The sequence below is a fragment of the Anolis carolinensis genome, chromosome 5, assembly GCF_035594765.1.
Source record: "Anolis carolinensis isolate JA03-04 chromosome 5, rAnoCar3.1.pri, whole genome shotgun sequence".
NCBI classification, from domain to species: domain Eukaryota; kingdom Metazoa; phylum Chordata; class Lepidosauria; order Squamata; family Dactyloidae; genus Anolis; species Anolis carolinensis.
In genome coordinates, this window is record NC_085845.1 from 85,461,065 (window position 1) to 85,475,235 (window position 14,171).

Here is a 14,171-nt window from a genome sequence, read left to right on the forward strand (position 1 = left end):
ACCCTTTTTTTATTTCCAACCCTTCCCTACTCTCGCCCTTTATTTCTCCCTTCCCGCCCCCTTCCAAAACCCTTGGATGAGGAATATGTAGCCCTTTAGATGTTAGAGTGCAATTTTCATTGGTCCTAGTCTTCATAGCCACTAGTGAGGATGATGGAAGATAACAATATCTGGTGGATTTCTCCATTGCTTCCTCACACATATCCACCAATCAAGGCAGGAATTGGCATGTCTTCTCACTGGGCTGAGAGACGGAGGAAGCCTACATGATTTTAAGGAAAGGAGAAACGTGACCCAGTGTGCTGAAAACTGGTTGATACTTACACAGTTTGCTTTTTGAATTCAAGTGGATTTAAAGACAATTCTTAGAACATGACTTCTTTCTGTTAGTTGTGTTTAGGACTTCTTCGGTTTGGATTTGTAGCCATTTATCTTACGGAGCCCCTGGTACGAGGATTCACCACTGCTGCCGCCGTTCATGTATTTAGTTCACAGCTGAAGTACCTCCTTGGAGTTAAGACTAAAAGATTCAGTGGACCCCTTTCCTTTTTTTATGTAAGTAATTGTACAATAAACTTACACTAGGTAGGACTGTTCCTGCTTTTTATAGCCATATTAGCTTAGCAAATGTGTACATTTTGTAGATGGGAGGTGTGTATTAGGGGCGGTTTGTCTGTCTGATAGTTTTGTACTCTGTGTAAGTGTGTTTATTCATGTTTTTATTTTTAATAAGTACTTGCTTGTAGTGCTTGTAGTTTTAGTAGGTTAAATGTAGATGTGTAGTTTTTAAATCATAACCTTTTTAAAAACTTGTTTGTATATTTTGTTTTTGAGTAGTTATGTTTTTTCTTTTGTTTTTCTGAATAAATAAAAAAAATACATGTGTATAACTTCACAGTCTACCGTATTTACTCGAATATAAGCCTAGTTTTTCAGCCCTTTTTGGGGGCTGAAAAATCCGCCCTCGGTTTATATTCGGGTCACGCCGGCAGCGGAGCCTAGAGGTGAGGCACCGAAGCCAGCTGACCATGGAGGAGGAGGAGGAGGACAAGCTGTGGAGGCTGCACAGGGGCCCCCAGGCGAGTCTGCTATGCCGCAAAGGCCACTCTCCTCCTCCAGCTGGCTATGGAGGAGGAAAAGGAGGAAAAAGAGGAGAAACGGCCGAGGCAGCACAGGGGCCGCTGCCCTCGTTTTTTCTCTTCTTCCTCTTCTCCCTCCAGATGGCCATCTAGAAGGAAGAGAAGAAACGGCCCACTCCAGCTGGCTATTGAGAAGGAAGAGGAGGAAGAAGAGGAGAAACTGTGGGAGCAGCTCCTTCTCCCCTTCCCCCTCCTCCTCCTCCTTGAGCTAGACATTGTGAAGGAAGAAAAGGAAGAAGAGGAGAACTGCGGGAGCAGCCCCTTCTCCCCTTCCTCCTCCTCCTCCTCCAGCTGGCCATCGTGAAGGAAGAAAAGGAGAAACCATGGGAGCAGCTCCTTCTCCTCTTCCTCCTCCTACAGCTGGCCATCGTGAAGGAAGAGAAGAAAAGGAGAAACCGCGGGAGCAGCCCCTTCTCCCCTTCCTCCTCGTCCTCCTTCAGCTGGCCATTGTGAAGGAAGAGAAGGAAGAAGAAACGGGGCTGGCCATTGAGGCAGACAGGCAGCTGGGGGATTGCAGGAGTGGGAGTCTTCTCCCTGCTTCCATTCCCCTCCCGCAATCCACCAGCTGCCTGGGGTCGCCTCCTCTTCCTCCCCCTCCCGCCCCCCAGAAGGGAGACCTGGAAAGCAGAGAGGCAAATGGAAGTGTGGAAGAGACACCCCCTTCTGTGATCAACCAGCCACCTCTGCACTTCTATTCCCACCCTCCTTTCCAGGTCTCTCTTCTGGGAACTGAGGAGAGGAAGAGAAGGGAGGAGGAGGGAAGGAGAGCAGGCAGGTGGCTCTCCCAAGCAGCCCCTTCCAAAGAGCCAAAGGAAAGACCCTCCCCCGCAATTTCCCTCCCCAAGCTTTCCCCTTCCTCCCTTACAACCCCAGTTTTTCCCACCCCAGGCTTCCCTTTTTCTAATTTCCCCCTTCTTATCCCAGTCTTTACTATCTCCATTTCCCAGCCCCTCTCGCTCCACTTTTCATCCCAGCCTTTCCCAGTTTCCAGCTTCCTTTCCCACCTCAATCTTTTCCTCTTCCCCAGTTGCCCCCTTCCCTCCCCAATCTGTCCAAATTTTCCAGCTTCCCTCTTCCCACCTAATTTTCCTTCTTTTTTCAACCTCCCCTTCCCATTCCAAGTTTTTCTCATTTACAGTTCTTCTTTCCCACCCCCTTCCCAAGTCAGTCTTCCCCATTTTTTCTTATTTAGATACATACAGCACTTTCCCCAAAATGTATACTGTAGTTAAAATAATCTATGGTGATTATTGGATTATTATTGTTTTTGTTTTTGTTACATTTATTATTATTAATAGTATTACATTTAATATTATTACTACATTTATTATTTTTCTCTATTATTATTATTATTATTATTGCATATAGTATTTTACTATTATTATTATTAATATATTTGTTATTTTACTCTATTTATTATTATTACATTTATTATTTTAATCTATTTATTATTATTACATTTATTTTACTCTATTATTATTGCATATAGTATTTTACTATTATTATTATTATTACATTTATTTTACTCTATTATTATTATGATTACATTTTTTTCTATTGTTATAATTGTATTCATTATTTTACTCATTACATTTTTTCTCTATTATTATTGCATATAGTATTTTACTCTTTATTATTATTAATATATTTATAATTTTTCTCTATTATTACATTTATTATTTTACTCTATTTATTATTATTATTACATTTATTATTTTACTCTATCATTGTTACTATTACATTTATTATTTTACCCTATTTATTATTGGAAAAGATACATAAGCAAATTTACTGGTACATTGAAGAAAGTTAGAATAATGATTTAATCAGAGGTGGATAGTGTTATTTTAAAATTACAGTTTTATGTAAATATTCAAAAACATTTAACCTACTAATGTCCCACTTAATATAATTTTACTGGTATCTATTTTTATTTTTCTTCTTGAAATTTACCAATAGCTGCTGCACTTCCCACCCTCGGCTTATACTTGAGTCAATAAGTGTTCCCAGTTTTTGTGGTAAAATTAGGTGCCTCGGCTTATATTCGGGTCGGCTTATACTCGAGTATATACGGTATATCTTCAGGAATTCCAAAGTTTTTCAAATTTGCACAGTCAAGTAATCGTAGGAATTGCAGTTTTGCAAGGTTCTTCAGAAACCCCAGTCAGGGATCTGTTGCTTGCAGACCCTTCCAGGCACCACTTTAAGCTTATAGGGTATAGGAAGGGCTTTGGCAGAAAACCTCCCAGTCCAGGACACAGGGCTTTTCAACCAGGAAACCAATACCCAACTCAAGAGTACCCAGAAAATTTGGCAGGCTGCTCAGAAGTTTGGTTTCTCCACACAAACCTCACGCCAATCCATAGACCATTCATCATCTTCCTCATATACCCAAAAATCATATACTGCGGGAAATAGGCCACTGCCCCAGATGACACCTTCAATGCAGGCCATGCCACCACACTCTGGACAACAAGGTAGGCACTACCAGCCGAAAATGAAACAACCTTTTTAGCACTGCTGTTTCATATGCATATACCTTATCTTCTCCCTATGGTGACACGGGTGGACACTTTTCCAATTTTCAAGGTGCTCCACCAATCATGCTCAAACCACACCCAACAACAGGCCACATTAGGGCTATGCCACCTTCGCTGGTGCTTTAGAAGGAGGTTTTCACCCTGTTGCAAAAAGGGACAATTGTTCCACTCCATCCTTTATTTTCACGTTCATTCTTTCTGCACCATTGGACCTGGCTGTTCCTGTACATATTTCCACCAGTACTACTGCTCAATAAGGTGACAGCGAAGATCTATCACCACCAAGCAGATTGTGTACTACTATCACCATGATGGCCTTGGCAGCCATGGTTTTCTCTTCTCTGAGCCATGTCGGCAGGCAAATACATTTCTCTCTCTCATTGGCCGGACCTGCTCACAGCCGATCATGGTCACCTCTGGCATCTGGACATAGATGGGCTGCACCTCACCACCTAACAGATCCATCCCCCGCTTTCTCCCAGGCAGTAAAAGATCATGGACGTCGCTCATCAGTCATCCACTAATTGCTCCTACCAGAGCAAATGGTCCAAGTTTGTAATCTTTGCTCAACAGCACCAAGCCGCTCCGCTAACAGCGCCCACTTCTGTCATACTGGACTTTCTAGCATCCTTGGTAAGTTCGGATCTTGCACTCACCTCACTTAAATGTTATCTGGCAGTTATCTCGGCTTTCTGGAGGACGGCAGGGCAGCCCTTGGTCCAGGTCTTCCTACGAGGTTTTAAGAACCTCTGGCTGGCTGTCTCACCTCCACTGTCACCGTGGGATCTTCGCCTGATCCTTTCAGTGCTCACTAAACCACCTTTTGAGCCCATGGCAGAAGCAGACCTCTCCCATTTATCTTGGAAAACTGCCTTTTTGATAGCTGTCACTTCAATGCACAGGGCCAGTGAACTCTACGCCCTCCAAGTGGACAAATCCTATATGTGGTTCCACAAAGATAAGGTTGTGATTTGCATGGATATCACTTTTATACCGAAAGTAGCCTCCCCCTTCCATATTGAACAAGACATTGTGCTCCTGGCTTTCTTTCAAAGCCTCACTACACAACTCGGACAGTCTCTACATCTTCTTGATGTACGGAGAGCCCTGGTTTTCTATGTAGAAAGAACGAAGGCATTTAGGAACTCCCCTAGGCTCTTCCTCAAATATCGCTCGGACCCCAGGGGCCTCCCAGTATCCTCCCAAAGGCTTTCAGTGTGGGTCGTTGCCACCATTACACTCGCCTATCAGATCACAGGCCTTTGTAGCTCAAGGGTCATTCCACCAGAGCGGTCATGGCTTCGGCAGCATATACCCGAGGGGTATCCCTGGAGGATGTCTGCAAGGCAGCCATGTGGGCTGCCTCACTGACCTTGGTAACCTATTATAAGGTGGATATCATCAAGAGACACAAGCAGTCTTTGACAGAGCGATTCTGTTTTCAGCACTGTCATGACACCCACCATCCAGGTGAGTAGCTTGCTAGTCTGCTGTGGCGCAGACGGGAGAGCAATGAGTCACTGACCAGGAGGTCATAAGTTCGAGGCCCGCTCGGAGCTATGTTGTTCGTCTTTGTCCTGTGTTAAAAAGGCATTGAATGTTTGCCTAATATGTGTAATGTGATCCGCCCTGAGCCCCCTTCGGGGTGAGAAGGGCGGAATATAAATGATGTAAATAATAAATAATAATAAATAATATGTGCGATTTCACAGAGACCATGAAGGAGAAAGAATGGTAAGCCAAGATTGCTGCCAGATAACATTTAAGTGAGGTGACTTCAAGATCCAAACTTGCCAAGGATGGTAGAAAGTCCAATATGACAGAAGTGTGTCTTCAAGTGGTCATCTGTGAAATCTGCACATCCCCGCCCATCCTCCCTGCTATTGTCATGCCTCTTTCACTAGCCGCAGTGGGGAACTGGGGCTGCAGCCTCGCCAGGGGCCTATATGCCTTCTAGGGAAGGTGGGCAGAGTCGCAGCCAAACATCTGTAACAGCTATTAAGGTTCCGAGAACATTGCTTGGCCACAACTGCTACCATATGTACGGATTTTACAGATAACCACTCAAAGAAACATGGTTACACGTAAGCAACCATTCTTTTTCTTTTTCAGTGCTCTGAAATCATTTTGTCCATTATAAAATTTCAATCTTCTGTTTCCACTATGAAGATGACTTCAAAATATGACTAGCCAAATTCACAGAGAATAGATTGGTTTTTGGCTATTAGATATGACAGCTATATGGACTCACTGTGTTCAGAGGAAGTATACTTCAGAGTACCAGATGGTCTTTTAATATTGCTTTCTGCTTTCTGAACTCATTTGAAAAGAAAATGATTAATCCTCAGTAAAATAAAAACAAAGCTACTTTCAAGGACACCTGGTTGTTCACAGCTGGTGCATAGTAATCTTTAGTCTGATCCAACAAGGCAATTCTAATTCTTTTGGCTATCACCTCAGACTGAAATTCTCAGATGTTATATGTGGGCGATTACTGAGCTAGCAGTGCCCGTTTTCATCCCTATAATATATTATAGGAAGTTGTCCTGTTTTCTCAAGGCCAGTATACTCATTTGCAATTCATTTTTGAATTTTATAGTTATTTTTGACATTTTGTTATGGCTTACAACCAAGAAAATTAATTTGAAACGCTAGTTTTTTAAGGAAAGAAGTAGTAACTTTCCTGCTACCTGTTGTCCAACAAATTCCCTGCTGCTTAATTAAAACTGCATTCATTGCTATAGTAACACTGAAGATCTGTTTGTAGCTCTCTGTCTTTAGGTCTGTTTATGTACTTTAAACAGATTTGACTTCCTGAAATCCTGTTGGAGAAGGCTTGAAATCATTATGAAGAGTAGGGTAATTACACTGTTTGAGGAGCTGCCAATGTTCTCTTGGTTCAATTACTTGATGTAACTGACATTTTTAAATAGAGCTCAGCAGTTGGTAGGTTATTAGCTTGCTCCATTTCATAAAAGTCTAATTCAGAGTTTTGCCTCTACATGTTTTGATGCTTCTAATACTACTTAAGGCATACTTTATTTTAGCCTAATCTGTACCTGATCTGCTATTGGTGGTTCTCTCTTATTTCCAGCGTCAGTATGTACTTGTGATCAGGACATTTTATGTTAGATTTTGCTATCTATGTGTTAAAGTGTGAGATAATAAAAATAATGGGTTTTTTTCTTACCCGCCTTTCCTTGTGGCGAGTAAAATAACTTAAAAAACAAGGATGTGCACTTCTGTATGCATAATTAAACATTTGTACCATGGAAAGTTGTGTTCTGTTGTCTGAATGAACTGTGCAAACTAAAAAATTGTATTTATTTACTTTTCCCATAGGCCCACTTGCCTCCAGTTTTTGAAAAATCGCCATGCTAGTCCATTTTCTCTCAAATTTGTCTTTACAGCAATATGACTTAGAAACATTTTAATGGAAACATTTTTGCATGTGGCATCCAGTACTTCATTGCACCATCATTCTCTTCTGCATCTTTTTTTGACTGTTTCATTTGAGGAGAAACTTTCTGTGCTTGTTGTCTTGCAGAGTTTAATCGCTGTGTTCACAAACATCACAAAAACGAACATTGCAGCTTTAGTTGTTGGACTAGTCTGTATGGTTTTATTGCTAAGTGGTAAGGAAATCAATGACCGCTTTAAGAAGAAGCTACCTGTTCCTATCCCTATGGAAATAATTGTGGTAAGTCCGAGATTATTACTTCTCCGTGAAATAGTCTTCACTATATATAAAAAAAGCAAAGTCCTATGTTCAGTAGAATAAATCCATTGAACCAATGGTGATTTAGTAATTGAACACTTATATAAGATCCATTGAGTCTATGATGATACCATAGTTGGGCTACACATTGCATTTAGATGAGCATTTTTATTTAATTAGTTTCCTAGTGTCTCTTGTGTTTGTTTTTAATTGCTCCTGTGTTTTTGTGTGTTTTCCAAGGTGGTAATTGGCACTGGAGTTTCAGCTGGAATGAATTTGTCCCAGACATATGGAGTAGATATTGTTGGTAATATCCCTAAAGGGTAAGAGTAAAAAAAGAAATCTGCATTATTATGCTTACATCAGGTAATATGACCACTACATTGAAGTTTCTCTTTAATTGTATGCAGATTACGTCCTCCACAGGTACCAGATATCAGCCTCATCCAGGCAGTATTTGTGGATGCAGTTGCAATAGCCCTTGTTGGATTTTCCATGACAATCTCAATGGCCAAAATTTTTGCTCTTAAGCATGGCTATAAAGTTGATGGAAATCAGGTAATTCCACTTTAACTGAAAAAATGTATCTTTTCACTTGATTAAAATACAATTGAAATTAGTGGGGTGAGGAGCCCCTGGTGGCGCAGTGGATTAAACCCTTGTGCCGGCAGGAGTGATGACTTGAAGGTTGCATTGCTGACCTGAAGGATGGTGGTTGGAATCTAACCTGGGAAGAGTGTGGATGGGCTCCCTCTATCAGCTCCAGCTCCATGCGGGGACATGAGAGAAGCCTCCCACAAGGATGGTAAAAACATTTTAAAAAATCTAGGCGTCCCCTGGGCAACGTCCTTGCAGACGGCCAATTCTCTAACATCAGAAGCAACTCTAACATTGTGTTGCTCCCGACACAAAAAAAAGTGGGGCATCCTTCCTGTAAGTTTTAGACTCATGAATATGAAAAATGGCCCTCCTGCTGCTTTTCTGCCCACTTCTTTAAAATGAGAATATTATGTATCTGTTTGTTTTATTTTCATTCCAAGGAGTTCTGTTAGTTAGCAAGAAAGGATATGACTGCTTATACAAATCATCTGATCAAGGCAAATAATCCTTATGTTGCAGGTTCTACAACACAATACATGACTCTGTAGCTTGATAAAGATTTTAAAACTTTTGTGCTTATTGCTTTTAGACACAACATAGATATTCTGTAAAAATTGGTGTTAGAGTACTTCGTTGCATTTTTCCATCTGTATAACCATTCTTCATATGTATAAATCTGTGATACTCTTTCATTGCATTCAGTGTAATTAATTAATTTATTATCTTTTCTTTTTCACAGGAACTCATTGCATTAGGCATATGCAACTCTACAGGATCATTTTTCCAGACCTTTGCTATCACTTGTTCAATGTCTCGGAGTCTTGTCCAAGAGGGCACTGGGGGAAAGACTCAGGTATGTGTCCTTCCAAGATGGGAGTAGTGTGCCCATTTTATTTATTTATTTATTTATTTATTTATTTTATATGCCGCTCTTCTCCCCCAGGGGGACTCAGAGCGGTCTTACATAATGGCAGGATTAAATGCCACATATAATACAACATGAAGAAAAACCAAACATAAAACACAAATTAAAGCTGGTATCCAAATCAAATTAAAACAATTAAAACCATGTGACCATTACAAAGGGGAAGTTTCAAGCCAAAGTCAGAGCCAGTCTGTGTTCGAATTAATAATTAACCCATCAGGTCATATCAACTCATAAGGATGGGCCAAATGCTTGGTCCCACAGCCAGTTCTTCAGCTGCTTCCTGAAAAACATGAGTGAGGGGGCTTTCTTAATCAGCTGGTAAACTGCTTGAGATTTCTGGAAGTTGTAGGCCAAAACACCTGGGGACCCACAGGCTGGGGACCCACTGCCTTAGGGGTCTGGGATCATCTAGTGCAGGTCTTCTTAAACTTTTTCAGTGTGTGACCCCTTTTTGCCCAAGACATCTTTATGAGACGTTGGGTATATAGTTATATAAAATAGGCATTCAAATCAAACTTTTTTTCAATATTGGATGGTTAAATTCATTGATATGGAGGACCAATTGTACTATAGCGATAACAGTTAATTCATGTCTAAATTCCAAGTACATGAAAACCAGGTCCCTTAAGTGAAAAAATAGTAGCCCTCGGTATCTGCTGGAGTTTGGTTCCAGGATTCACACTGGATACCAAAACCCATGGATGCTCAAATACCATGATATGCAAGGGTATAGTAAAAATGATGTCCCTTATATAGAAAGATAAAGTCAAGGTTTGAGATAGATACAGACATTCAAGCTGTGGATTGTTGAATTTGTGGATGCAGAGAGCCCATCATATTGCAAGCCAAACTCAGCAGGAAGATCCTCAGGTGACAAAAGAAAATTCAGTGGTACAGTTGGGAAGAACAAAGGGCAGTAAATGTCTGGAGGAACTGGCAGGGTTCCTTCTCCTTTTTTTCAACCTTCCATACCTCCTTTGCCTTTACTCATCCCACCTCCTAATAATAATAATAATAATAATAATAATAATAATAATAATAACTTTATTTTTATACCCCGCCCCATCTCCCCGAAGGGACTCGGGGCGGCTTACATGGGGCCTGGCCCGATAAAACAAACAAATAACAGTAACAAAGCATCTACATTGATTGGCCGACTGGCTAGGGTGGGCTTGTTTGCCTTCCCTTAGCAGCTTGAGCTCCTTTTATAGGAGCCACATTTGCAGCTCCTACTCTAGGGGAGGAACCTTTCACAACCCCAACATTCTCAAAAGTTAGGAAGATCGATGTTTTTGAACTGTGGTGTTGGAGGAAAATTCTGAGAGTGCCCTGAACCGTGAGAAGATCAAACCAGTCCATACTCCAGGAAACAATGCCTGACTGCTCACTGGAGGCAAGGATATTAGAAGCAAAGATGAAGTCCTTTGGCCACATAATGAGAAGACAGAAAAGCTTGGAGAAGAGAATGATGATGGGGAAAATGGAAGGGAAAAGTAAGAGGGGCCACCCAAGGGCAAGGTGAATGTATGTTATCCTTGAAGTGCCTAGCTTTACCTTGAAGGAGCTGAGGTGGCTACTGCGGATAGGGAGCTTTGGCATGGGCTGGTCCATGAGGTCATGAAGAGTCAGAATAAACAAAAAGGCCAAAGCCCATTCCCAATACGCTATCTGAATTCACATTATTTGTTGATGCCTTCTGTACATACACTCAGTGGCTGATATACATTTAGCACAGATGCCTTTTCCTGGAATTTCAAAATGTACATTAAAAATGAAAGACTGTTTGCTTCTGTTTGGAACCCACTCTCTGGCCAGCAGAAAAAGGTTTAACCCTAGGCAATTGGAGGGCCACATCCCCTCTGCACCCACTTTTACCTTGGTATTTTTCTACATTTTTGGCCCTCTGAAGACCATTTTAGGGCTCGGAGAGCCCTTTTTCTCATTAGGAAGTGACAGAAGAATCAACTTGGGAAAAAGATTTCTCCTGAGGCATAAAACAACCCCAGGGGACAAAATAAATAGAGACACCTTCATTTACAAAATTCATAAGGTGTTTGGGGTCATTTGGGAACAAAAACATTTTTGGCATAAAATGATTTCACTAAAATTACTTAGGGAGTTGTTTGCAGTCATGGACCACACTTTCTTCACCTCTGATGTAACCTGACTAAAAATTATAGGAACACTAATAGGGATTATACCGAATGTATGGGGTTGCTGCACAAATTGGTAGGATTATCAGTAGATGTGCTTTAAAAAAATCCTACATTCTAGATACATTTTCCAGAAATATTACTTTGTGTGTCTTTTCTTTAGATTGCTGGCACGCTGTCCTCCATCATGGTTTTCTTGGTTATTGTTGCCATTGGTTACCTCTTTGAACCCTTGCCACAGGTAAGGAATCCTTAATTATATGTTTGCATTCAGATCTAATTCTAAAGGCAGTTGTTACTCCCAACTGAACCAGTGGAAGCTTGGTAAGGTGACATTTATGTAGGTCAGTAAGCAACTGCGGGACCTCTTTGGTAAATGTAGGCCTCTCACAAGGGAAATCTTAGAAAATAGCTTTTATATTTATCTACTGTGTTTCCCCGAAAATAAGACAGTGTCTTATATTAATTTTTTTTCTCCCAAAGATATGCTAGGTCTTATTTTCAGGGGATGTCTTATTTTTCCATGAAGAAGAATTCACATTTATTGTTGAACAAAAAGAAAAGAACATTTATTATATACTGTACAGTAGTTGTCATCACAAACCAACATAACCTGTGAATCCTATTAAGAATTTCTTGTTACTACCATTATTTCCATGTACAACTGGTATGTACAACATTTACCAATTCTGCATGCTCTGGTGTTCTGATTGGCAGGCGCTGGGCATGCTTCCAAACAAAAACCTTGCTAGGTCTTACTTTTGGGGGAGGTCTTATATTTAGCAATTCATCAAAACCTTGTCTTATTTTTGGGGAAACAGGGTATATTACTACATCCAGCAAAATGTCACAGATGGCATATGCATGGCAACTCAGTTTAAGACTTTCCAGTCCTCCTTCCAAAAGTTTTTATCAGTCCTTTCCCATGAGAAGTATTTCCAGATGTCCTGGTGTCATCTCCTGTCTCTTCCTCGGCCTTGAACTGTCATGGAGTTTTCCAGAACATCAGAAATCCAGTCATGACATGATTTTTTTCTGGAAAAAATAGAAACACAACAAAGCAGGACAAGGCAGTAAGTAGGTGAAGACTTCACAGCAGGTGCAATAGGCAGTTCTCTTGTAAAAATTAGACAGGGAATAACAAGATAATAAATTGAAGCTTTTACTATGTCCTTCACAATGAAATCATACATGCTCCTTATGCTTGATTTGCTGGCAGTTAGAAGGAAGAACAGCAAGGACGAACATGTGAGAAATTATGTAAATTTGTATTTTATTCACACAATTTAATTTTAAGCTTTCTTGGAGAAGTCCAGGCCCAGTCAGTCAAAGCACATTGTTAGCAGAAATCTTCATTCTATGAATGAAAATGTAAAGAGTCAACAATTACTTCGGTGTTCAGGATCATAAAGTGTGAGTGGGGGAAGTTCTGTGTACATAAAACAAGAATATAGTACTGTGGTTTTTACATTCTGTGGATTCCAGTGCATGATAATTAAAGATGTGAACTTTCCTGTAAAAAAGTTTGGATTTATGATTGCTTAATGTAGACTGCAGCACAATATTTCTTTTGGAACATGATTTAGAAAGGCTGTCAACTACAGGTACTTGGAGAAATCACATTGGTTTCTGATACAGATGGCAGAAAGGTTAAAAGATCAAAGGGAGTCATTTGACTGCATACGTGTTTATGTTTATGCTTTGACTTTCTTTTTCAATGCATATGTATGGACACATGTCCTAGATAGAGCCTATTAGTTATATGACATGAGATGTTTCCTCTTAATAGCAAAGTCTGAAAAGAATAAAGAAAATCAGACTGTTCCCAAAATGTTTTTCTAGGCTGTGCTTGCAGCAATTGTAATGGTGAACCTGAAAGGCATGTTCAAACAGTTTGGAGATATTCTTCATTTCTGGCGGACCAGCAAGATTGAACTGGTAAGTTATTTAATAATACAGATCAAAATACATGCTTAATGTTTCTCTCCATAATTCCGAGGCTATCTACCATTCCACCTCCATTGCTGTGTTGAACAGAAAAGGCTCCATTGCAAAAGTCTTTATAAAGAGATTATGAAGAATGGGACAAAAATATACAGGAGACTGGTTAAGCTAAGTAAGCACAATTTCTGTAAGAGATATTCCCATCTTCTTCAGAACTACAAAACCAGGAAGGATATTTTTATGTGCCCTGTCTGGTCTTCCTTGGCACTCCTCTTCCACAGATAACTTTTGGTCCAGATAGAAACAATATGAGACTATGAACAGGCTTTTCAGGTTTATATTTATTTATGTAATCAATGATTATGGCTGTCATTTGTAGGAAATGTCTCCTAGGGCATTTCAGTCCCCTGTCTTGCCACTGGAATTAGATAATTTGAGAATGGACAATGGGAAATAGTAGCGTAGAGAGACCTTGACTGTCAGAAACAGTTGATGGGTTAGATATTGCACAAAAGATAACTACTTCACCTTTTGTCTTAAAATCCTGACTGCCACTTTCCTCAACAAAACTTTGTTAAGGAAAAATATGGTTTGCAGAAGAAAGGTTAAACCCAGGCTAATACTTGTAACAGTTATGATGATGGCAGCAGGAAGGAGCTTTTCTTGACAGACAGATCCAAGTTCTATAAGTAGGTATGAGGTGGTATGGTCTATGTGAAAGAGAGTCTTAGCTTTTGCCTAAAGCAAAAGGCCACTCTGAGCTACAGGTAGCAGTTTTCTCGTGCAGCAGGCATTGCTAGCTGTAAACTTACACAATTACTAGGCATTCATTAAGGATGTATTCTTTATCTTGAGACCTAGTTTCACTTCAGACTTCCTCACTAAAACATCCAGCCATTTTTAAAATAAATCCATACTACTTTATGCCACCCAACCTATTCTTTCAGTGGCTACTTTCAGCTTCTGAGAGCCCGCACACTATTGTGGAGCGTATCATTGGTCTTACTAAACAATACTGTCTACAGAAACAGAGAAAACTGTCTCTGTTTTCTTTATGCGTGTGACATCTTTGGGCAGCAAAGATGCCAAAGTTATTCAGGGCATTTTTATCTGTGGGACAGTAGAAAACCTTGCTTCAAGGCACATTGT

At 40.4% G+C, this 14,171-nt stretch overlaps 1 protein-coding gene across 4 annotated transcripts in view; it reads left to right on the forward strand.

Annotated features, from left to right (window-relative positions):
* The window catches only part of slc26a5 (solute carrier family 26 member 5), a 46,593-nt gene that overhangs the window by 16,038 nt on the left and 16,384 nt on the right, over window positions 1–14,171 (forward strand). For all 4 annotated transcript variants that reach the window (XM_008111534.3, XM_008111535.3, XM_062983512.1 and 1 more), the window contains exons 6-12: window positions 391–555; window positions 7,227–7,379; window positions 7,638–7,720; window positions 7,808–7,955; window positions 8,737–8,850; window positions 11,242–11,319; window positions 12,921–13,016. In XM_008111534.3, coding sequence (XP_008109741.1) covers window positions 391–555; window positions 7,227–7,379; window positions 7,638–7,720; window positions 7,808–7,955; window positions 8,737–8,850; window positions 11,242–11,319; window positions 12,921–13,016 — 837 coding nt within the window. The remainder of the gene's footprint in view (window positions 1–390; window positions 556–7,226; window positions 7,380–7,637; window positions 7,721–7,807; window positions 7,956–8,736; window positions 8,851–11,241; window positions 11,320–12,920; window positions 13,017–14,171) is intronic.